The sequence below is a fragment of the Esox lucius genome, chromosome 2 (genome assembly GCF_011004845.1).
Source record: "Esox lucius isolate fEsoLuc1 chromosome 2, fEsoLuc1.pri, whole genome shotgun sequence".
Taxonomy (NCBI): Eukaryota; Metazoa; Chordata; class Actinopteri; order Esociformes; family Esocidae; genus Esox; species Esox lucius.
In genome coordinates, this window is record NC_047570.1 from 38,062,192 (window position 1) to 38,086,081 (window position 23,890).

General features: G+C 41.2%; 1 protein-coding gene across 2 annotated transcripts in view; it reads left to right on the plus strand.

Annotated features, from left to right (window-relative positions):
* Nucleotides 1-23,890, plus strand: part of stab1 (stabilin 1) — a 62,157-nt gene that overhangs the window by 25,462 nt on the left and 12,805 nt on the right. Inside the window, exons 35-59 of one of the 2 annotated variants that reach the window (XM_034296252.1) lie at nucleotides 830-883; nucleotides 1,141-1,254; nucleotides 2,954-3,039; nucleotides 3,180-3,289; nucleotides 4,021-4,116; nucleotides 5,316-5,361; nucleotides 5,492-5,568; nucleotides 5,791-5,916; nucleotides 6,327-6,400; nucleotides 6,889-6,960; nucleotides 8,933-9,052; nucleotides 9,243-9,290; nucleotides 11,091-11,165; nucleotides 12,142-12,288; nucleotides 12,594-12,725; nucleotides 12,931-12,990; nucleotides 14,875-15,051; nucleotides 17,129-17,209; nucleotides 17,787-17,933; nucleotides 18,070-18,126; nucleotides 18,698-18,783; nucleotides 20,501-20,610; nucleotides 20,777-20,926; nucleotides 21,073-21,177; nucleotides 21,682-21,789. In XM_034296252.1, the coding sequence (XP_034152143.1) occupies nucleotides 830-883; nucleotides 1,141-1,254; nucleotides 2,954-3,039; nucleotides 3,180-3,289; nucleotides 4,021-4,116; nucleotides 5,316-5,361; nucleotides 5,492-5,568; nucleotides 5,791-5,916; nucleotides 6,327-6,400; nucleotides 6,889-6,960; nucleotides 8,933-9,052; nucleotides 9,243-9,290; nucleotides 11,091-11,165; nucleotides 12,142-12,288; nucleotides 12,594-12,725; nucleotides 12,931-12,990; nucleotides 14,875-15,051; nucleotides 17,129-17,209; nucleotides 17,787-17,933; nucleotides 18,070-18,126; nucleotides 18,698-18,783; nucleotides 20,501-20,610; nucleotides 20,777-20,926; nucleotides 21,073-21,177; nucleotides 21,682-21,789 (2,458 nt within the window). The remainder of the gene's footprint in view (nucleotides 1-829; nucleotides 884-1,140; nucleotides 1,255-2,953; nucleotides 3,040-3,179; nucleotides 3,290-4,020; nucleotides 4,117-5,315; nucleotides 5,362-5,491; nucleotides 5,569-5,790; nucleotides 5,917-6,326; nucleotides 6,401-6,888; nucleotides 6,961-8,932; nucleotides 9,053-9,242; nucleotides 9,291-11,090; nucleotides 11,166-12,141; nucleotides 12,289-12,593; nucleotides 12,726-12,930; nucleotides 12,991-14,874; nucleotides 15,052-17,128; nucleotides 17,210-17,786; nucleotides 17,934-18,069; nucleotides 18,127-18,697; nucleotides 18,784-20,500; nucleotides 20,611-20,776; nucleotides 20,927-21,072; nucleotides 21,178-21,681; nucleotides 21,790-23,890) is intronic. The other variant, XM_034296254.1, reaches the window with a different exon arrangement.

The following is a 23,890-nucleotide window of genomic DNA, read 5'->3' on the forward strand; positions in this document are numbered from 1 at the left end:
TTGAAGGCCAGCATCCTGGAGTTGCTTCTTCACTGTTGACGTTGAGACTGGTGTTTTGTGGGTACTATTTAATGAAGCTCCCAGTTGAGGACCTGTGAGGCGTCTGTTTCTACAACTAGACACTCTAATGTATTTGTCCTCCTGTTCAGTTGTGCCCCGGGGCCTCCCACTCCTCTTTCTATTCTGGTTAGAACCAGTTTGCGCTTCTCTGTGAGGGGAGTACTACAGAGCGTTCATTATCGTCTAGTCTAGAGCATTGTATCTTCAGTTTCTTGGCCGTTTCTCGCATGGAACAGCCTTCATTTCTCTAAATAAGAATAGACTGATGAGTTCCAGAAGAACGTTCTTTGTTTCTGGCCATTTTGAGCCTGTTATAAAAACCTTCTGAAAATATTGAACTAATCAAAAGAAGGTTAGTTTTATTACTTCTTGAATCAGCAAAATAGTTTTCTAATGATCAATTAGCCTTTTAAAATGGTAAACTTGGATTAGCAAACACAGCGTGTCATTTGGACACAGGAGTAATGGGCCTCTGTACGCCTATGTAGATATTCCATTGAAATCAGACATTTCAAGCTACTATAGTCATTTACAACATTAAAAATCTCTACAAGGTATTTCTGATCACTTTGATGTTATTTTAATGGACAAATTTACTTTTCTTTCAACAACAAGGACATTTCTTAGTGACCCCAAATTTGGAATGGTAGTGTATATAATGGTAGTGTATGGTAGTTTATATATTGGTAGTGTATATATATTGGTAGTGTAAGTAATTGTAGTGTATATAATGATAGTGTATATAAACAGCCTTTTTTGGTTCTCCAAGGGGAAGTGCTCAGCCTGTGATGAACCCCCTCAGTGCCTCTTCAACTACAAACCAGTAAGACAATCAAAACCATCTCTCTTTAACATTGTACACATTTCTCTTTACTTAATTATCATCTCAGTTTTGTACAAAATCATACACGTCTATTTATTTTCATGCCATAACCTCTATTTAAGTACTAAGCACATCTCTATTTATTTAAATACCATATGCAAATCACATTTTAAGGATTCCCTATTTCCCTTTTGTATTTGCCTGGCATTTTCAAGAATCTTCCAATCCTAACTGAACTTGGTTCTCCTGTGTTTTAGATTTACAAAGCTCATCCACCAAACATGAAATCTAACTGCAAGTACAGGAAGAGAATTGGAACAAGAAGGAGAACTACATCTGGCTGTATGAATGACTGTCTGAAAGTAACACAGGTGAGCTATCGCACAAGGATTCTCTGTGGTTGAAATAGTGCTTGGTAAAATTTTTAAACCCACAAAAATGAACTACAGTAGATATAAAAAGTCTACACCCCCTCTTATAATGCCAGGTTATTGTGATGTAAAACAATGAGACAAAGATAAATCATGTAACAAACTGAAATCTTTGAGGAAAAAAAATCTTTTTTTTAAACTCACCATAACCTGGTTGCATAAGTGTACACACCCTAAAATGAATACTTTGTTAAAGCACCTTTTGATTTTATTACAGCACTCAGTCATTTTGAGTCTTATTAGCATGGCATATCTTGATGTGGCAATATTTGCCCACTCATCTTGGCAAAAGTGCTCCAAATCTGTCAGATTGCGAGGACATCGCCTGTGCACAGCCCTCTTCAGATCACCCCACAGATGTTCAATTGGATTCAGGTCTGGGCTATGACTGGGCCATTCCAAAACATTAATCTTCTTCTGGTGAAGCCATGCTTATGTGGATTTGGATGTATGTTTTGGGTTGTTGTCGTGCCGAAAGGTGAACTTCCTTTTCATCTTCAGCTTTCTAACGGACGCCTGAAGGTTTTGTGCCAAAATAGCCTGGTATTTGGAACTGTTCATAATTCCCTCCACCCTGACTAAGGCCCCAGTTCCAGCTGAAGAAGAACAGCCCCAAAGCATGATCAATCAATCAAATGTATTTATAAAGTCCTTTTACATCAGCAGTTGTCACAAAGTGCTTTTACAGAACACCCGGCCTTAAACCCCAAGGTGTTGAATTTCAGTGGCTAGGAAAAACTCCCTAAGAAGGCCGAAATTTAGGAAGAAACCTAGACCAGGCTTAGAGGGGTATGATGCTGCCACCACGATGCTTCAATGCACGTATGGTGTTCTTTGGGTGATGTGCAGTGTTGTTTTTGCGCCAAACATACCTTTTGGAATTATGGCCAAAATTTTCACCCTTGGTTTCATCAGACCATAACACATTTTCCTACGTGCTTTTGGGAGAGTTTGGAAATAATTTTGTACACTTTTCCTGACTGATATCTTTCAACAATGAGATCCTGCTGATGCTTTGGAAGCTCTGTGCGGACCATGGCTTTTGCTCTGAGATGCAACTCAGAAAATGTCAGGAAAATCCTACTAGAACAGCTGAACAATTATTTGTGATTAATCCAAGTCACTTTAAATGATGGCAGGTTTGTAATGACTTCTATTTAACATGAGTTTGAATGTGTTTGCTTAATTCTGAACACAGCCACATCCCCAGTTATAAGAGGTTGTGCACACTTATGCAACCAGGTTATTGTAAGGCTTTTATTTTTCATTGTTCCCCCTCGAAGATTTCAGTTTGTTTTTCAATTGAATTGTTCATATTATAGGTCACATTAAAAGTGGAAAAGATTCTGACATGATTTACAAAAACTTGGCAAAAAAACTTTGTAAACTTTTTATATCCACTGTATATATACAGTACATACACTCATGTGGGTGGGTAAGTGTGTCCAAACTACTTTTGACTGGTACTATGCATAAACAAACAGTCCAAAATCAGCCAAACGTGTTATCAAACATGTTCTCATGCTGGAATCTGAATCTGTCCCAAATGGTGCCCTATAAAACCCTGTGCCGTATTTAGGGAATGGGGTGCCGTACCAGGGAGACAACCTCCTAACTATTGCTATCATTTGTGTTGCAGGACCATTCGTGCTGCCCGGGCTACTTTGGTCATGACTGCTTTAAATGCCCTGGTGAGATGGACAACTGGTGCTCAGGCAATGGAAGGTACAGAACGGGTAGAAGGGCTGTTCTTATCAAGTCAACCATGCCATAATGGGTAGACTGTCTGTAGTATTACCCACGGGTTTACTAGTCAGATTGCCAAGGTCAGAGGCTAATTCTGTCCTTTGTGTTTCCCTGTGTAGATGTAAGGATGGGAACCAGGGGACTGGGGAGTGTCTGTGCAATGAGGGTTTCCATGGGACCGCTTGTGAGTCCTGTGAACCAGGACGCTACGGAAAGGACTGCAAGTCAGGTACAGTACTGACTACTCTGGGTCTGGTATAAGTCTGGTATATTACCATCCAGTCCTGATCAGTTCAGGTACAGTACTGACTACTCTGGGTCTGGTAAAAATCTGGTATATTACCATCCAGTCCTGATCAGTTTAGGAACATTACCATCTAGACCAGATCAAGTATGTACATTACCGTCTAGTCCTGATCAAGTAGGTTACATTACCATCTAGACCTGATCAAGTATGTACATTACTGTCTAGTCCTGATCAAGTATGGTACATTAGCGTCTAGTCCTAATCAAATATGCTATATTATCGTCGTCATGTACAGTACTGTCTACTCCTGATTCTGATCAAGTCAGGTGCAGTAACATCTAGTAAAGAATCTTGATTAAGCTCTGATTGGTGGCTGGGTTGGATTTCTGAATCTGTTGCCTAACGAAACAGCAGGTGATACACAGTTCTGGACACAGCAAGTACAACATAAAGACAAACTTGCAATAAAATACCTTCTCTTTGGCCAGGTCAGCGTCCACTTGTTAATAAAATCAGCAGTTTTCTGGAAGAATCTAATGTCGTACAATTACTAGCCTATGTTACACTCACATTTTCATTGTCCTACAAACATTAACTTTTCTGATAGCAGCTTTATTGAAAAACATTATCACCATCATTATCCTATAATGAATGCTCTAATTGTATGTCAGACAGTATATATCACTAATAGGTGAGTGGGTTTGACTGGACAGTGTGCAGCTGTGTCCAGGGGAAGTGTCTGGACGGAGTGACAGGAAATGGGAGGTGTGACTGCTTCAAGGGTTGGAAAGGAGTCAACTGTTCCAAGGGTATGTACTGTAGCTTTGTGTCCAAAATGGCACCGTAGTTCCTATGCGGCTCACTACTTTTGACAAGATCCCACAGTGCTGGAGTCCACTTCTCTATCATGCCTGTATCCTAAAGTCATGGCGTAAAGGAGTGTCAACGCAAGTTAAGCCTGTTTACCCTCCCTTTGTTACATTATCCAAATACAGTTTATAGAAAAATGCACCTAATGATCAGGTATGTTTTGGGGATCAGTGGTTGATGACCAAACTTCTAAATCAGATTCTGATGATCACATTTTTAAAACAGATTCTGATGGTCACATTTTTAAATCAGATTCTGATGATCACATTTTTAAAACAGATTCTGATGGTCACATTTTTAAATCAGATTCTGATGATCACATTTTTAAAACAGATTCTGATGATCGCTTTTTTAATCAGATTCTGATGATCACATTTTTAAAACAGATTCTGATGATCACATTTTTAAATCAGATTCTGATGATCGCATTTTTAAATCAGATTCTGATGATCGCATTTTTAAATCAGATTCTGATGATCGCATTTTTAAATCAGATTCTGATGATCGCATTTTTAAATCAGATTCTGATGATCGCTTTTTTAAATCAGATTCTGATTATCCCATTAATTAAATCAGAGTCTGATGATGAAAAGGTTTTATTGGAGTCTGATGGTCATCCTGTCTTCTACGTAGCACTCTTCAGCCCATAAGGTTAGATTGGAATGCACTTTTGCAAGGGTGTCAACCTTTGTCCAGTGTTGCAACTGCATCTGCATGCGTTATGCTCTTCCAACTGAGACGCATTGGTATCATACAGGCCCGTTGCCATGACACTCCAATTTGAGCTCAAACACATGATCCTTAAGATGTCTCTAGAACATGATTTGAATCTGTTTGTGGCAAATTAATTTGATTGGACTTGATTTAGAAAGGCATGCATCTGATTGGACAGCAAACATCTGTCTATAAAAGCTCCAACAATTCACTGTAAAGTTCAGAGAACCGTCCATGAAGACAAAGGAAATCTCTGAAATTTCAGGAGAATTGTGTTGCTAGGAAATACTTAAAGGAGAGCTTTCATTAAAACATTCCCTATCGATGAGACCAAAATCTAAGAATTTTGGCTACCAGTAAAAACCTTGAATTGGAGGTTACCAGTAAAATCTCTCTCCTAATGTCCATCTCTTTCTCTCTGTAGAGATTGTGTCAGATGCCTGTGGTGGAATTTGTGATGAAAATGCTAAGTGAGTTCCAAAATGGCTACCAATTCCATAGCAAATTACCAGTAAATTCTCTCAGGACCTGGGGTCTTCAAACTTTTCTTGTCCAAGGACTGATTAAGCGTGACTGATCTTGAGCTTTATGTGTTTCCAGCTGTCGATCAACGGAGACGGAGGGCCCTAAATGCGAGTGTGTTGCAGGCTTCAGGGGCAATGGAACCGTCTGCACAGGTCTATAACATTGTTGTTGGACTTGGTGGAAGAATTACATTTAAGGCAGCTATATATGTTGAATACTATGTTCGGGATATGAATCAGTCATTTTCTGTGTATATATAATGTAAAAATAAGACAACATGAAAATGCAGTATGTTGAGTGATGAACTAAATGGTTTACCAAATGGTAAAATAAACGGTTACCTAAATTAACAAAATGTTTATCCATGGCTCCAGAGGTCAATCCATGTGACACTAATAACGGAGGCTGCCATAAGTTTGCCAACTGCATCAAGACGCAACCTGGGGAGAGGACCTGTACCTGCCAGGCTGATTACACTGGAGATGGGGTGTGGTGTACCGGTATGACCTGTGATTGATTTCATTTATTAGATCATTGAAAGTAAAATGCTACATTACGTACACGATTATTGAGGATGAGAACAGAATTAAGCACAACAGTTTGTTAACCCAAGACTGTTAATATTGTCATACCTTTTTAAAATGCTAAATTGAAGTTGAAACTCAAAGCACCAATTCAACATTTAAAAAAACGTACAACAATATTAACAGACCTGGGTTCTAAAACTGGTTACCCAAGTTAATGGGCCAATATAATTGATCCAAATTATAAATATTTTTCTATCTGGCACTCCGAACAGGCTAGAACAAACTCCCAAAGGTCTGAAAATAGTCAAATTGTAACAAGACTACCATGGTTAAATAAAGGAAAAATATGTAAAAGATTACAATGTCACATTGTGTTTTTACAGAAATAAACCTGTGTTTAACCAACAACGGTGGATGTGCCAGTGATGCGTTGTGCCTACAGATAGCACTGAAGGTGGTAAGACCAAGAGGCCATGAGACCATGAGACCATGAGACCCAAAGGCCATGAGACCCTAATGCCATGAGACCCGGCCAAGAGAAGTTTCATATACATATACTGAATATATGAAATGTGTATATATATATATACAAACTACTCCCCCCTCCAGACCCGTAACAAACCACTCCCACTTCCAGAGCAGCTATATTGTGTCCCCGTAACAAACCACTCCCACTTCCAGAGCTGCTATATTGTGTCCCAATAACAAACCACTCCCCCTTCCAGATCAGCTATACTGTATCCCAGTAACAAACCACTCCCCCTTCCAGATCAGCTATACTGTATCCCAGTAACAAACCACTCCCCCTTCCAGATCAGCTATACTGTATTCCAATAACAAACCACTCCCCTCTCCAGACCAGCTATACTGTATTCCAATAAAAAAACACTCCCCCTTCCAGACCAGCTATACAGTATCCCAATAACAAACCACTCCCTCTTCCAGGTTAGATGTCTCTGCCCATCAGGCTTCACTGTGAGTGGAAAGTCATGCTTGCCTACGAACCCCTGCAGAGTGGTGAGTGCTATAGTATAGTTCTACAGTCTAGTGAAACCCATTTTTCTGTCACCCTGTTTAATGATGCTACTGTTAAATGATGACACCCTGTTTAATAAGGACACCCTGTTTAATAAGGACACCCTGTTTAATAAGGACACCCGGTTTAATAATGACTCCATTTCCTTAAAGGGGAATTCCACCATAGCCCATTACTACTTATTAATCTGGTCAGTTTGAATTTCTTAGAATAATCAGGGTCCTCTGTATTTGTCTGATCATAAAATGAGACATTTCCAGAATTTATTGCAAACATAGATACCTCCCAAAGAAAATGACAATCAGAGAATACAATAGGAATACTTTATAAGAAGAAACGATAGTTAGTTTTGCAACACCACAGTTTCAAATGCCCATGTGTTATTCTGTGACTGCCTCTAGTATTTACAAACCAATGCAGAAAAGTGCTCCTGTGTTTTGTTTGCCTGGTGCCAACTGTATCCATAAGAGGTAACTACAATGACAGATCTCACGGGCAAACAGCACATTTCATGTTCATCCCACTTACCCTGACAAGGAACGCTAACATTAACACGTTCTTCTGTTTCATCATTTGCCTAGAGGATTACATAAAGGCAACTGTACTGTGAACACTGAACGATACTACATGACGAGTAAACTTTACCTTCGAGGTCATCCCACTTTATTCGGCACCAGCAGTAACACGCATTTACCAGTGGAAATAACTTTTTTCCAATTGCAATTTCATTTTGACAAGCAAATTCATGCTTTCTCAACTATATAGTAACTGTAGTCATTAGTTCTGTGAACAACATCGCTGTTTTTTCAACTACATGTTCACTAACTAGCCAGGATAACTTAATATCTAAAAAGAGTATTTGTTTTTTACATAATGATTGTTCTCAACAGTTACTGTAGCTTCTAAACCCACTGAACTCAAGTTTAGAAGTAACTATTGGGTGCAGAGACTGAGCCAAAGCAAGTCTCGTAAGAGATTCTTGTATGGTCTCGTAAGAAATTCTTGTATGGTCTCGTAAGAGATTCTTGTATGGTCTCGTAAGAGTTGTAGTCTTTTAGAATGTTGACACCTTGTAAACGTGTCATGATGTGAGCGGATAGGAACCTTGCTGAAACACATCTCCCATCAGAGTGATCGGTAAAACATGGAGATCTCGTTGGTCATTCAATGCACGTTCTGATGTAACAGTACAATTTAACATGCAAATCCCATTCCCATGCTCTTTCTGTCAATTATATGTGACAACAAATCTCACTGAAATCTCTCAAACATCCTGCAAACCACCCAAGTGTCCCCTGGCCCCTTTAATAACAACCTGGGTGAGATGCCCCTTTAACAACAACCTGGGTGAGATGCCCCTTTAACAACAACCTGGGTGAGATGCCCCTTTAACAACAACCTGGGTGAGATGCCCCTTTAATAACAACCTGGGTGAGATGCCCCTTTAACAACAACCTGGGTGAGATGCCCCTTTAATAACAACCTGGGTGAGATGCCCCTTTAATAACAACCTGGGTGAGATGCCCCTTTAACAACAACCTGGGTGAGATGCCCCTTTAACAACAACCTGGGTGAGATGCCCCTTTAACAACAACCTGGGTGAGATGCCCTTTTAATAACAACCTGGGTGAGATGCCCCTTTAATAACAACCTGGGTGAGATGCCCCTTTAATAACAACCTGGGTGAGATGCCCCTTTAATAACAACCTGGGTGAGATGCCCCTTTAACAACAACCTGGGTGAGATGCCCCTTTAACAACAACCTGGGTGAGATGCCCCTTTAATAACAACCTGGGTGAGATGCCCCTTTAATAACAACCTGGGTGAGATGCCCCTTTAACAACAACCTGGGTGAGATGCCCCTTTAACAACAACCTGGGTGAGATGCCCCTTTAAAAACAACCTTTTTAGGACACAACCATGGTGCTGTGCATCATCTTCTTTTGTTTCCAGGAAAACGGGGGCTGTGGTAAATACGCCAGGTGTCGTTACTTGGGCAACGGGGAAAGGAACTGTTCCTGCATGGGAGGGTTCATAGGGGACGGATTCACCTGTCGTGGCTCCACCCGCATGGTGAGTTAGTGATGTGTGTGTGTGAGGGCGCCTGTGTCAGGTGTGTGTGTGTGCGTGTGCGTGCATGTGGGTGTGTGCGTGGATCTGTAAAATGTGCCTCCTTGCCTGTGATGGAAGCACAAAAAAACACAGATTTTGATGCTGCCATACATGGACCAGACTTTCTGAATTCACTTTGTGATGTTTACAGGAGGTTTCTCGCCAGCCTGAAGCTGTGTTTTTCAATCAGTTACTATCGGTGAGTTTTGTTGTTGTGAGATTTGTCTCCTATTGTTGTAGTGATGTATTGTTGTAGTGATGTATTGTTGTAGTGTTGTATTGTTGTATTGATGTTGTGTTGTAGTGTTGTATTGTTGTATTGATGTAGTGTTGTATTGATGTAGTGTTGTATTGTTGTATTGTTGTATTGTTGTATTGTTGTATTGTTGTATTGTTGTAGTGATGTATTGTTGTATTGATGTAGTGATGTAGTGTTGTAATGTTGTATTGTTGTATTGTTGTAGTGATGTATTGTTGTATTGATGTAGTGATGTAGTGATGTATTGTTGTAGTGATGTATTGTTGTATAGATGTAGTGATGTAGTGATGTATTGTTGTAGTGATGTAGTGTTGTATTGATGTATTGTTGTATTGTTGTAGTGATGTATTGTTGTATTGATGTAGTGATGTAGTGATGTATTGTTGTAGTGATGTATTGTTGTATTGATGTAGTGATGTAGTGATGTATTGTTGTAGTGATGTATTGTTGTAGTGATGTAGTGTTGTATTGATGTATTGTTGTATTGTTGTAGTGTTGTATTGTTGTAGTGATGTATTGATGTAGTGTTGTATTGATGTAGTGTTGTATTGTTGTAGTGATGTATTGTTGTATTGATGTAGTGTTGTATTGTTGTAGTGTTGTATTGTTGTAGTGTTGTATTGTTGTAGTGATGTATTGTTGTAGTGATGTAGTGTTGTATTGTTGTAGTGATGTAGTGTTGTATTGTTGTAGTGATGTATTGTTGTATTGATGTAGTGTTGTATTGTTGTAGTGTTGTATTGTTGTAGTGTTGTATTGTTGTAGTGATGTATTGTTGTAGTGATGTATTGTTGTAGTGATGTAGTGTTGTAGTGTTGTAGTGTTGTATTGTTGTAGTGATGTATTGTTGTATTGATGTATTGATGTAGTGTTGTAGTGTTGTATTGATGTAGTGTTGTATTGTTGTACTGATGTATTGTTGTATTGTTGTAGTGTTGTATTGTTGTAGTGATGTATTGTTGTAGTGATGTATTGTTGTAGTGATGTAGTGTTGTATTGTTGTAGTGATGTATTGTTGTATTGATGTAGTGTTGTAGTGTTGTATTGTTGTAGTGATGTATTGTTGTAGTGATGTATTGTTGTATTGATGTAGTGTTGTAGTGTTGTATTGTTGTAGTGATGTATTGTTGTATTGATGTAGTGTTGTAGTGTTGTATTGATGTAGTGTTGTATTGTTGTATTGATGTAGTGATGTATTGTTGTATTGATGTAGTGTTGTATTGTTGTAGTGTTGTATTGTTGTAGTGTTGTATTGTTGTAGTGATGTATTGTTGTAGTGATGCATTGTTGTATTGATGTAGTGTTGTAGTGTTGTAGTGTTGTAGTGTTGTATTGTTGTAGTGATGTATTGTTGTATTGTTGTATTGATGTATTGATGTAGTGTTGTAGTGATGTATTGTTGTATTGATGTATTGTTGTAGTGATGTATTGTTGTATTGATGTATTGTTGTATTGATGTAGTGTTGTAGTGTTGTATTGTTGTATTGATGTATTGATGTAGTGTTGTATTGTTGTAGTGATGTATTGTTGTAGTGATGTATTGTTGTAGTGATGTATTGTTGTATTGATGGTAGTGTTGTAGTGTTGTATTGTTGTATTGATGTATTGATGTAGTGTTGTATTGTTGTAGTGATGTATTGTTGTAGTGATGTATTGTTGTATTAATGTATGTATTTTAAAGTTTACAGTAAAAATGTTTTAGGTACCTTTATTTAATGTTGTTCTGCTTGTGGTTCCCAGGTGTCTAATGGCCAGAACCTCTATAGTGATGGACCCTTTACTATCTTCATCCCTCCTGCAGGGAGCAACTTCTCAGTATGTTAATAGTCTCTATTTTATCTGTATGTCAAAAGCCTTTATTTAGATTAGATTCAAATTCGTCATTGAACAGTACAAGTAAAGTACAACAAAATGCAGTTGGCATCTAACCAGAAGTGCAAATGTTCAAGTATTAAGTATATATGTTACAAGTGGAATGTATACAGTAGATGTGCAATGAAGGCAAAAACTGTGCAAAATGCCAATTCTAAATGAGCGATCAAGGCAAATCGAGGAGGGCAGAAAATGTACACATTTACAAATATTAAGTATATGTTTGTGCAGCTGGGAATGAAAAGTTGTGCGATGAGGTAAATGCAAAGTACGAATGGCAATTCTGACTGTGCAATCGAGCAGGTTGGATGTGTAAGTTAGTCTGTTGGATGTGTAAGGTAGTCTGTTGGATGTGTAAGTTAGTCTGTTGGATGTGTAAGGTAGTCTGTACAACTGAAATGCAGGAATAGCAGCAATGAGGTCCTGAGACAAGTAATTTAGAAGTAACTATTTTTATTTTTCTCAGTATATCAAAAACCCTTTATTTTCTCAGTATATCAAAAACCCTTTATTTTTTCAATAGCCTTCATTTTTCAGTATGTCGAAAGCCTTTATTTTCTCAGTAGGTCAAGGCAAAGCCTTTATTTTCAGGAGGCATATGTGGACATTGGGTGTATTGATGTGTGTGTTTATGCATGTTATATATTCACTCCTGTGTGTGTGTGGGGGGGGGGGCATAGGTGAACGGTGTGGAAGCACTTATGTGTGTGAATGGCATTCCTGTGTGCGTGTGTATTTGTGGTTGCGTGTGTGTTAGCCACTTATGCCTCTCCCACTCAATTCTGTGACTCCTCTCCCACTCCGCTCTGTGACTTCTCTCCCACTCCGCTCTGTGACTTCTCTCCCACTCCGCTCTGTGACTCCTCTCCCACTCCGCTCTGTGACTCCTCTCCCACTCCGCTCTGTGACTCCTCTCCAGCTTCAGGCATGGGAATTGCAGGGTCGCGCCCTTGATCTGGCCAATTACCACATAGTATCCTGTGAAACTCTGAAGCTCTCTGACCTGAGGAGCACCTCCAGGGTTGTGACCGAATCTGGGTACCAGCTTATCTTCAGCCTTAACAATGTGAGTCCACCACAAGACTGTATACCCCTTAGGACCTGATTCACACTATAGAATGCACACTGTGAGTCGCTGTGGATAAGAGTGTCTGCTAAAATGTGTGAAATGTACATTTTAAAATATAAGCTTAACATGGACTTAAGTTATTAGGTCTATGTTAAGTCAACTTGCCTCAAGTCCAAGTTGAGACCTAAATGCACTACGTTTCATCGGACTAAAATAATCTGGCATCAATTGTCAATTAGAGTGGGAGAGGATCTGAGGGTGACATAAGGTTTTTCTGTCTCTTTCTGACCTTCTCTTCCCAGGGTTCTGTGTACATTAATAATGACACTAAGATCATCTCTGGTGATTACATTACATCGAATGGAGTGCTTCACTATATTGACAAGGTCCTGACACCATACGACCTGACTGATAAAACGCCAATATCACGAAAGGTGGGCAATGTTTACCCCCAGAATCACAGTCTATTCTCTAATACCAACTGGAATCCATAGTATGTGAGATGTTATACCTAACAGGTATTCAAAGCAAAGTAGTGTGTTGCACACTAGTTTATACCTATGCAATCAGGCACATGGGGGTGTGGTATGTAACAAAAAAGCCACGGCATTGGCACTCATGATTTCATTTTTATTTCAGCTTAACTTTACTGAAGCAGCTGAACAATATGGATACAGAGAATTCCTCAAGCTGGTGCAGGTAGGAAATTATCCTTCATTTAAATTGACTTGTTTAATCCACATTGTACCAGGTATGTTAACAGTCAGTGTGTTCTCCTATACGGCCTGATGAATTGGTAAAAGGGGAGGAGAGGGGATGAGGCTTGCTCCGGATAGATAAAAACGTCGCTGGCTACAACCTTCAGTAGCTGCGTTATAGTAAGCCTGAAATAAAACAGTTATTTTGTGACTATTTCTGGTGGATTTTCGAAGTACGCATCCGTGCCAGATATTTGTGGTAATACAGGCTAGATAAAAATCCATTGGGCAGTAAAAGAGTAGGGATTTTCACGATTCTCTCGTCTTTTCACTTGACAAAAAAGTCAGTTATCTTCTCCTATACTGATAGTTATTGTATCAATGTCATTCACGAATGAAAGAAAAACTAACGTTTTTGTGCCATGAAATAGCTTTGGCTGTGTTAAGTAGTAAGTTAGATACTAGTAAGCCTATTACTGGCTAATAAGCTGTTAAAATGGCCAGGGGCAAAAGCCATACAGTTCATAGATGCTATTTCTGGTGGAAGTTAAGAAGAAACTTTAGTCACAATGCTTAATGGTGTCTAGCGAAATATTCAAACTTGGCGTGACGTGAATGCGTGACAAAATGATCTAATGTTGAGATGCAATACTGACCCTGGACACATCCAGTACAGAAGTTTAGTGGTTAAAAACACTGCCACTCACGTGGGAGACCTGGGTTTGAATCCAGGGAAGGCAACAACATTTATCACTTTTAATTGCGAGCCGGCTGAAATAGGCTGGCCTGGTTCCTTTTCTGGTTTTTACTATACTACTAGCCTAAAAACAAGCCAAAATGGCGAGCACACATCTGCAGTAAATGTTTGAAGTTAGTGTTTCAAAGAATCGTTTCAGTGCCTGCGATATTCCCCATAAAAAACGTTCTTGCACATCCGTCTGTCTGTTTGGAGTGACTTATAATCTCCTCATACTCACTGTAGACACTTGCAGTACTATCCTTACCCCCCCTAAAACACCCTGGACTAGCTGGTACTATACCAGTCAGTACTATCCTTACCCCCCCTAAAACACCCTGGACTAACTAGTACTATACCAGTCAGTACTATCCTTACCCCCCCTAAAACACCCTGGACTAGCTGGTACTATACCAGTAAGTACTATCCTTACCCCCCCTAAAACACCCTGGACTAACTAGTACTATACCAGTCAGTACTATCCTTACCCCCCTAAAACACCCTGGACTAGCTGGTACAATACCAGTCAGTACTATCCTTACCCCCACTAAAACACCCTGGACTAGCTAGTACTATACCAGTCAGTACTATCCTTACCCCCCCTAAAACACCCTGGACTAACTAGTACTATACCAGTCAGTACTATCCTTACCCCCCCTAAAACACCCTGGACTAGCTAGTACTATACCAGTCAGTTCTACCCCCCCCCCCCCTAAAACACCCTGGACTAGCTAGTACTATACCAGTCAGTACTATCCTTACCCCCCCTAAAACACCCTGGACTAGCTGGTACTATACCAGTCAGTACTATCCTTACCCCCCCTAAAACACCCTGGACTAGCTAGTACTATACCAGTCAGTTCTACCCCCCCCCTAAAACACCCTGGACTAGCTGGTACTATACCAGTCAGTACTATCCTTACCCCCCCTAAAACACCCTGGACTAGCTGGTACTAGACATGTTGTGTTTAGAGGCATGATACCAGGCCCTTTCCTTCCTGCCTCCTCTGTGACATCTGACTTGGACAAAGCCAGGCTTAGGAGGAGACAAGTCAGTTTTCAGCTCTCGCAGTAACCCAACACATCTAATCAGATGTACTGATTTGAAGTGATGCCTATGTGAATGATGTTTTCTGATGTGATCTGGAGGATGCCAACATGCTGAGCCTGGTAGAGAGCAAGGTTCACCAGCCTCTGACCATGTTTTGGCCGTCTGACGCTGCCCTCCGCTCTCTGACTGAGGAGAGGAAGCGGTGGCTTTACAGTGCCGACCACAGAGACGTCCTTGTCCGCTACATCAAAGCTCACATCATACGCAACATCAAGGTGAGGTGACAGGCACATCCTGAATGTGTTCATCTAGTTCCTAATTATGTGCTGATCTTTGAGTCAATAATTATATGTTGGATTTATTTTGATTATTTTATTATGCATTGATCTTGTTTTGATTAGTTAATCAGTTAAATTAGCAATGAAATATTCACCCACAAAAATACTACCTATATGAGTCCCACACCATCTTGCTTGCTGATTGGCCAACAGTGGTGCCTGATTGTTAATGATGACAGCCTAGGGAGCAAGTCACAGACCTGGCATTATGGTGCCATGACAACAGTCTCTTCCTAAACATCAGCAAGGGGAACGACCTGATCATGGATTTAGTGGAAAGGGATGGCCGGGAACACCCTCGTATATGTTTCTGGTGTTGAAGTGACGTGGGCAGAGAATGTCCACGTCATCAATAAACAAACATGGTCCACACAAAGACAGTTGTGAAGAAACGCGTCAGGGCTTCTGAAAGTGGTAAGAGTACGTGACCTTTCTGGGCCACATCAACGTTGTTGCATGTTCAGATGAGCAGTGGGTCAATGAATGCAGGTGGGCTGTGACCAGGGACAACCAGGTGGGCTGTGACCAGGGCTGAATCCTGATCAGCTGCACAATCAGGTGGACAAGGACAGGGATGACCAGGTGGGTTGTGGGTAGTGACAGCAAGAATCATCTGGCAGCAACTCGACATGCAACACATCCTGGAAGACCTGGAACAGGGACGGCTAGACGTCTTCTAGTCCTAAGGTGTGGTCCAAGGACGCAGGTCCTCCTAAAATTCAATAGGACACCAGCGAAATGATAGGGAGTGTTTCCTAAATCCAAATGGAAACCTCAGCATAGAATTCCGACTGACCCTAATCCCTTGTCACTGCTGAACCTTAAAAACTAGGGAATGAGACGTGAGGTGAGAGGGTGGGGACTGGGGACATCCACAAACCACCCTGAGACAGGGCCGAGGAGAGCCAACAGAGTTCACACTCATCGCATGAGCGATATGAATGGCATGGGGGAATACAAGTAAACCAGTGACTCCGCCCTCAAATGGCACTGGAGAGAGGACATCCCAGTGAAGAGGAGAGTCTGTCTGGCAAAGACTGCAAGGATAGTTTGAAGTAATCTCAAATGGTTAGCATCCTTGACAAACATGAGCACAAAAAGGAATTAACAAGATGTAGGTGGTTACTGTACATCTCTGTTTTAATGCTTTCTATATTCTTAATAATTTTGATCTTTCATTTTCTTTAAATCTGCATCCGGCTTGTAAGTAAGCACTTCACTGTTAATCTGAACTTGTTGTTAATGAATCATGGGATATAACATTTAATATGGTTTTCTAAGGAACATCAGGAACAGCTTCTTCCCATCTACTGTAACCCTGCTGAACTCTGACCCATCACTAACCACACCCACCCTCTGCTTAGTACTGCCTCTCTGGGACCTTGTTGCACTACTCCCTTGTACTACTTGTCTACCTCAGGAAACTCATTGCTGTTGCCCCTGCATTTCAGTAGTACAGACTACCTTACTCATCCAACAGACTACCTTACACATCCAACAGACTACCTTACACATCCAACAGACTACCTTACACATCCAACAGACTACCTTACTCATCCAACATACTACCTTACACATCCAACAGACTACCTTACACATCCAACAGACTACCTTACACATCCAACAGACTACCTTACACATCCAACCTGCTCGATTGCACAGTCAGAATTGTCATTTGTACTTGCATTTGCCTCATCGCACAAATATTAATTCCCACTTGCACATACATATACTTTATACGTATAAATGTGTACATTTTCTGTCATCCCCTATTTGCCTTCATTGCTCATTTAGAATTGGCATTTTGCACTGTATTTTCCTTCATTGCACATTTAAACAATCCACTTGCATTTTACTTAATACTTGTAAATCTCCTGCCCTCTTCTATTTGCACTTCTGGTTGGTTGCTAAATGCATTTCGCTGTACTGTACTTGTACTGTTCAATGATAATAAAGTTCAATCTAATCTTTTTTGTATGTATAATGATGATTTTTATGTCTTGTTGTGTTGTAGAAAGTGACCATGACTTCTCTCACTAATTTCCGGACAATGCATGGATCAACCATATCCTTAAGCTGTGACAAGACCGTTGTGGTGAGCATCAACTTCAACACCACTGTTAACCTATTGCCTATATTGAGGAGTGTGGTCCTGTTGACCAGATTCCAGGTCAAAAGTAGTGCACTATCTGGGAATAGGGTGCCCTTTGGGACACTTTTTTAAATCCCAAAGACTCAAACATGACTGCCACAGGATGTGGTCGAAAGGAAGACACTTAAAGACCCACCCCCTGCTCACAACCATTGGAAAGTTTTTTGTTTTTTTTTCTCAGGTAGTCTGGTTCCAGATTGATTTGTGTTATAAAGACCGGATAAGTAGGCAAGACCTCCTTGTGGTCATTTCCATCCTCACCCCACCCTGGACTTCACCCAGCCATTCACTACTGAAATGGTCATCCTCAAATAATAGTTATCACCAAACCTGTTGATGCTGGGTAGCAATGGAAACAAGTACTTCCAGGTTTCAGAGCATACAGCATCAACCAGCTAGTTAAACCCCATAACTAGCTAGACATAATACAGTACACAAAAAAGAACTGGGCAACTCGCTAGTTCTTGCACCGTGATTGCTTTCTTCTTCCTTATATTTAAATCTAGTTTGTTTGTGTCAGGGTGACATCATGGTGAATGACAACATGGCCAAGGTCCTTGATCGTTTTCTGTTTTTTAACGGGGGAGTGGCGTACGGCATTGATCAGTTACTGGAACCTCCTGGTCTGGGGGCTCACTGCGATGGAATGGAGAACAAGACAACATATGTGAGAATCTTTATAATGTTATTTATTAATTTATTATAGTGTATCTGGAAGCTTCTGGTACGCCTTTAGCACATATGATGTTCATACTTTACAGTGACATTAGGTAAAATGAAAGTGGCACATGTGTTTTTTCTAGGGAATGTGTGGATTCAGCTTGAGCCCCCCCACCTGTCCTGCAGGATCCACAGATATGGTAATCACACGCACGCACGCACACACACACACATACAATCCATAAATTCCTAACACTGGGGTACCCCAGGGGTGTGTCCTCAGCCTTCTGTTTTAATTCCTGTTCACCCACAAGTGTGTCTCTGCACAACATCAACACCTCCAGCAGGTTTCCGGGTGACTCCATGGCAGTAGGATTGATAACCAACAACAAGGATTTAGTCTGGGGTGGGAGAAAGTCTGGGGTGGGAGAAACCTTTGTGGTGTCAGGGTAACACCCTCTACTTCATTGTCAGCAAAACCACAGAGATGACTGGCAACTTTAGGAAGCAGAGGAACAAGATCAACAGGGTGGCAGTAGTCAACAGTTTAAAGTTCCTCTTGGTTCACAAGGACCAGGGCTTCCATTAGTCGGCTAGAGCAGCTGCCGTCAGCTGGATTCTCAAGTGTCTGCACTTTTGATATGCATGTATATTTACATAACTGCACTTTGTGCAAAAATATCTTATCACTAAATTGTCCAAACATTTTTGTATAGTGTATTCTGTGCATATGAATAAAACTTGAAACAATATATAACCCACTGTCTCCAGGGCAACACTGAAAGCTGCAGGTTCCGTCACTACAACCATCGCCTCTACCCCAGACGACCCTTTGACCTATTCAGCCATGACTATGGGTAGGTACAAGGATGGCTGGGATCATCCTACATCTACATCCGGTACCGTGTACCGTTGGGCCCTTGAGCAAGGATTTTATTTGGCATTTAAGTGCTTAAGGGCCCTTCACTGTGGCATACCCTGTACCCCTGTTGTGTGTGAGATGGACCCAAGGCCGTTCCATATGACCCCTGCAAGTCAGTCAGTCAGGTCATCTATATATTCAGTCAGGTCATTTATATATTCAGTCAGGTCATCTATATATTCAGTCAGGTCATCTATATAGTGGGGAGAACAAGAATTTGATATACTGTCAATTTTGCAGATTTTTCCACTTACAAAAGCATGTAGAAGTCTGTAATTTTTATCATAGGTACTTTTCAAATGTGAGTGACGGAATTTAAAACAAAAATCCAGAAAATCACATTGTATGATTAAGAAATTAATAGCATCTTATTGCATGACATAAGTATTTGATACATCAGAAAGCAGAACTTAATATTTGCTACAGAAACCTTTGTTTGCAATTACAGAGATCATACGTTTCCTGTAGTTCTTGACCAGGTTTGAACACACTGCAGCAGGGATTTTGTCCCACTCCTCCATACAGACCTTCTCCAGATCCTTCAGGTTTTGGGGCTGTCGCTGGGCAATACGGACTTTCAGCTCCCTCCAAAGATTTTCTATTGGGTTCAGGTCTGGAGACTAGGCCACTCCAGGACCTTGAGATGCTTCTTACGGAGCCACCCCTTAGTTGCCCTGGCTGTGTGTTTCGGGTCGTTGTCATGCTGGAAGACCCAGCCACGACCCATCTTCAATGCTCTTACTGAGGGAAGGAGGTTGTTGGCCAAGATCTCGCGATACATGGCCCCATCCATCCTACCCTCAATACAGTGCAGTCGTCCTGTCCCCTTTGCAGAAAAGCATCCCCAAAGAATGATGTTTCCACCTCCATGGTTCACGGTTGGGATGGTGTACTTGGGGTTGTACTCATCCTTCTTCTTCCTCCAAATACGGAGTTTCGACCAAAAAGCTCTATTTTTGTCTCATCAGACCACATGACCTTCTCCCATTCCTCCTCTGGATCATCCAGATGGTCATTGTAAACTTCAGACGAGCCTGGACATGCGCTGGCTTGAGCAGGGGGACCTTGCATGCGCTGCAGGATTTTAATCCATGACGGCGTAATGTGTTACTAATGGTTTTCTTTGAGACTGTGGTCCCATCTCTCTTCAGGTCATTGATCAGGTCCCGCCGTGTAGTTCTGGGCTGATCCCTCACCTTCCACATGTTCATTGATGCCCCACGAGTTGAGATCTTGCATGGAGCCCCAGACCGAGGGAGATTGACCGTCATCTTGAACTTCTTCCATTTTTCGAATAATTGCGCCAACAGTTGTTGCCTTCTCACCAAGTTGCTTTCCTATTGTCCTGTAGCCCATCCCAGCCTTGTGCAGGTCTACAATTCTATCCCTGATGTCCTTACACAGCTCTCTGGTCTTGGCCATTGTGGAGAGGTTGGAGTCTGTTTGATTGAGTGTGTGGACAGGTGTCTTTTATACAGGTAACAAGTTCAAACAGGTGCAGTTAATACAGGTAATGAGTGGAGAACAGGAGGGCTTCTTAAAGAAAAACTAACAGGTCTGTGAGAGACGGAATTCTTACTGGTTGGTAATGAAAAACGTGTCTACCTGTTCTTCAGTGTCTTGTTGTTCTTCCCTTTGTTGTTCCTTTACAGTTACTTACCGTTGCGTTATCGCTCACAAAACCTGGGCAGGAGGAGGTTGTGTAACACCACAGTCTGGGTCACAAAATGCTGTAAGAACCACTATGGAAGAGACTGCCAAGGTTGGTCATGTAGTCATGTGGTGGTGTACTATATATATATATATAACGCAAGGAATAGGGCGCCATTTGAGCCATTTATACGTGAATAGTACGTTTGTTAATAAACATTTGAAATCGTTTTCCTGTTTGATTCCATATGCTTTGTTCTCCCTCCAATGTGTTTCAGTGTGTTCGGGGGGTTTAGAGTCTCCTTGTGGGCTTCATGGGGACTGCAATGATGGCCGGCTGGGATCGGGACTGTGCAAGTGTCATAAAGGCTTCAGAGGAACAGCCTGTGAACTGTGTGAACCCGGTCACTACGGCGACAACTGCACCGGTAAACAGAGGCTGGTGGAAGTCTGCTGCTCCTGACAGGATTGAACCAGCATGCAGCCTAATGCTCACAGAAGCATTATTTCATTCAATCTCTTATTCAAGCTGTGCTTGTCGTGCTTTCAATGTGTTTCAATGTTGTGTTTGTAGAGTGCAAATGCACGCCTCATGGACAGTGTGAGGACGGGATGGACAGAGATGGGAGCTGCACATGTGATGAAGGATGGACTGGAGACAGCTGTCAACTCCAGATAGGTGAACACAGTCATCTGAATGAATTTAAATGACCCACCCTAGAAGAGGATATGGAAGCCATTTTAGTTCATTAATGAGGGAATGGGGAACATTCATTTGCCTGTAATTAAACACTATTGTATAGTTTTTAATGGTCATACACACCTTTTAGACAAAGACGCAAACAGTAATCTGCCCGTATTATTACCATTAGTATTGTGGGGAAATGGAATCCCCACAAAGACAGTAAAACCTGACAAATCGGGCACCAGAAGGTTTATTTGGCATATCTCCTCTAGGAAAAATGTGTTTTCCAGTTTAGTTGTTAAATTTAGGCAAACATTTGGGTATAGTGTCTTAAATTGGCTTATTTTTAAGTGCAGGTATGAAGAAGCTCTTTAGGGTTAGAGGTGTACAGCTAGGGTATAGCAAACATGGGTCTCTGGGTTGGCACCAGAAGGTTAGAAAAACCACTGTGTGTTTGTTTGATTGTGTGTGACAGCTTTGTCTACTGTTGTGTCTCAGAGAAGAAGCCAGTGTGTTCTCCAGAATGCCATGGCAAGGCTGTGTGCCAGGCAGACAATGTGTGTGTCTGTCAGTCTCAGTACGTGGGGGGCGGCAGGAACTGCTCAGGTGGGTTGTAAACCATTACTCTGATGTATCGGACCTAAGTAAACGAACTGAAAGACGTAGCAGGCCTAAATAAACAAACTGAAAGATGTAGCGGTCCTAAGTAAACGAACTGAAAGATGTAGCAGGCCTAAGTAAACGAACAGAAAGACGTAGCGGTCCTAAGTAAACAAACTGAAAGACGTAGCGGGCCTAAATAAACAAACTGAAAGATGTAGCAGGCCTAAGTAAACGAACAGAAAGACGTAGCAGTCCTAAGTAAACGAACTGAAAGACGTAGCAGGCCTAAATAAACAAACTGAAAGATGTAGCGGTCCTAAGTAAACGAACTGAAAGATGTAGCAGGCCTAAGTAAACGAACTGAAAGATGTAGCAGGCCTAAGTAAACGAACAGAAAGACGTAGCGGTCCTAAGTAAACGAACTGAAAGACGTAGCGGGCCTAAATAAACAAACTGAAAGACGTAGCAGGCCTAAGTAAACGAACAGAAAGACGTAGCGGTCCTAAGTAAACGAACTGAAAGACGTAGCGGTCCTAAATAAACAAACTGAAAGATGTAGCGGTCCTAAGTAAACGAACTGAAAGATGTAGCAGGCCTAAGTAAACGAACAGAAAGACGTAGCGGTCCTAAGTAAACGAACTGAAAGACGTAGCGGGCCTAAATAAACAAACTGAAAGATGTAGCAGGCCTAAGTAAACAAACAGAAAGACGTAGCGGTCCTAAGTAAACGAACTGAAAGACGTAGCGGTCCTAAGTAAACGAACTGAAAGACGTAGCGGTCCTAAGTAAACTAACTAAAAGACGTAGCGGTCCTAAGTAAACTAACTAAAAGACGTAGCGGGCCTAAATAAACAAACTGAAAGATGTAGCGGGCCTAAGTAAACGAACAGAAAGACGTAGCGGTCCTAAGTAAACGAACTGAAAGACGTAGCGGTCCTAAGTAAACTAACTAAAAGACGTAGCGGTCCTAAGTAAACTAACTAAAAGACGTAGCGGCCCTAAATAAACAAACTGAAAGATGTAGCGGGCCTAAGTAAACGAACAGAAAGACGTAGCGGTCCTAAGTAAACGAACTGAAAGACGTAGCGGTCCTAAGTAAACTAACTAAAAGACGTAGCGGGCCTCAGTAAACAAACTGAAAGACGTAGCGGTCCTAAGTAAACAAACTGAAAGACGTAGCAGGCCTAAATAAACAAACTGAAAGATGTAGCGGTCCTAAGTAAACGAACTGAAAGACGTAGCAGGCCTAAATAAACAAACTGAAAGATGTAGCGGTCCTAAGTAAACGAACTGAAAGATGTAGCAGGCCTAAGTAAACGAACTGAAAGATGTAGCAGGCCTAAGTAAACGAACAGAAAGACGTAGCGGTCCTAAGTAAACGAACTGAAAGACGTAGCGGTCCTAAATAAACAAACTGAAAGACGTAGCAGGCCTAAGTAAACGAACAGAAAGACGTAGCGGTCCTAAGTAAACGAACTGAAAGACGTAGAAGGCCTAAATAAACAAACTGAAAGATGTAGCGGTCCTAAGTAAACGAACTCAAAGATGTAGCAGGCCTAAGTAAACGAACAGAAAGACGTAGCGGTCCTAAGTAAACGAACTGAAAGACGTAGCGGGCCTAAATAAACAAACTGAAAGATGTAGCAGGCCTAAGTAAACAAACAGAAAGACGTAGCGGTCCTAAGTAAACGAACTGAAAGACGTAGCGGTCCTAAGTAAACTAACTAAAAGACGTAGCGGTCCTAAGTAAACTAACTAAAAGACGTAGCGGGCCTAAATAAACAAACTGAAAGATGTAGCGGGCCTAAGTAAACGAACAGAAAGACATAGCGGTCCTAAGTAAACGAACTGAAAGACGTAGCGGTCCTAAGTAAACTAACTAAAAGACGTAGCGGTCCTAAGTAAACTAACTAAAAGACGTAGCGGGCCTAAATAAACAAACTGAAAGATGTAGCGGGCCTAAGTAAACGAACAGAAAGACGTAGCGGTCCTAAGTAAACGAACTGAAAGACGTAGCGGTCCTAAGTAAACTAACTAAAAGACGTAGCGGGCCTCAGTAAACAAACTGAAAGACGTAGCGGTCCTAAGTAAACAAACTGAAAGA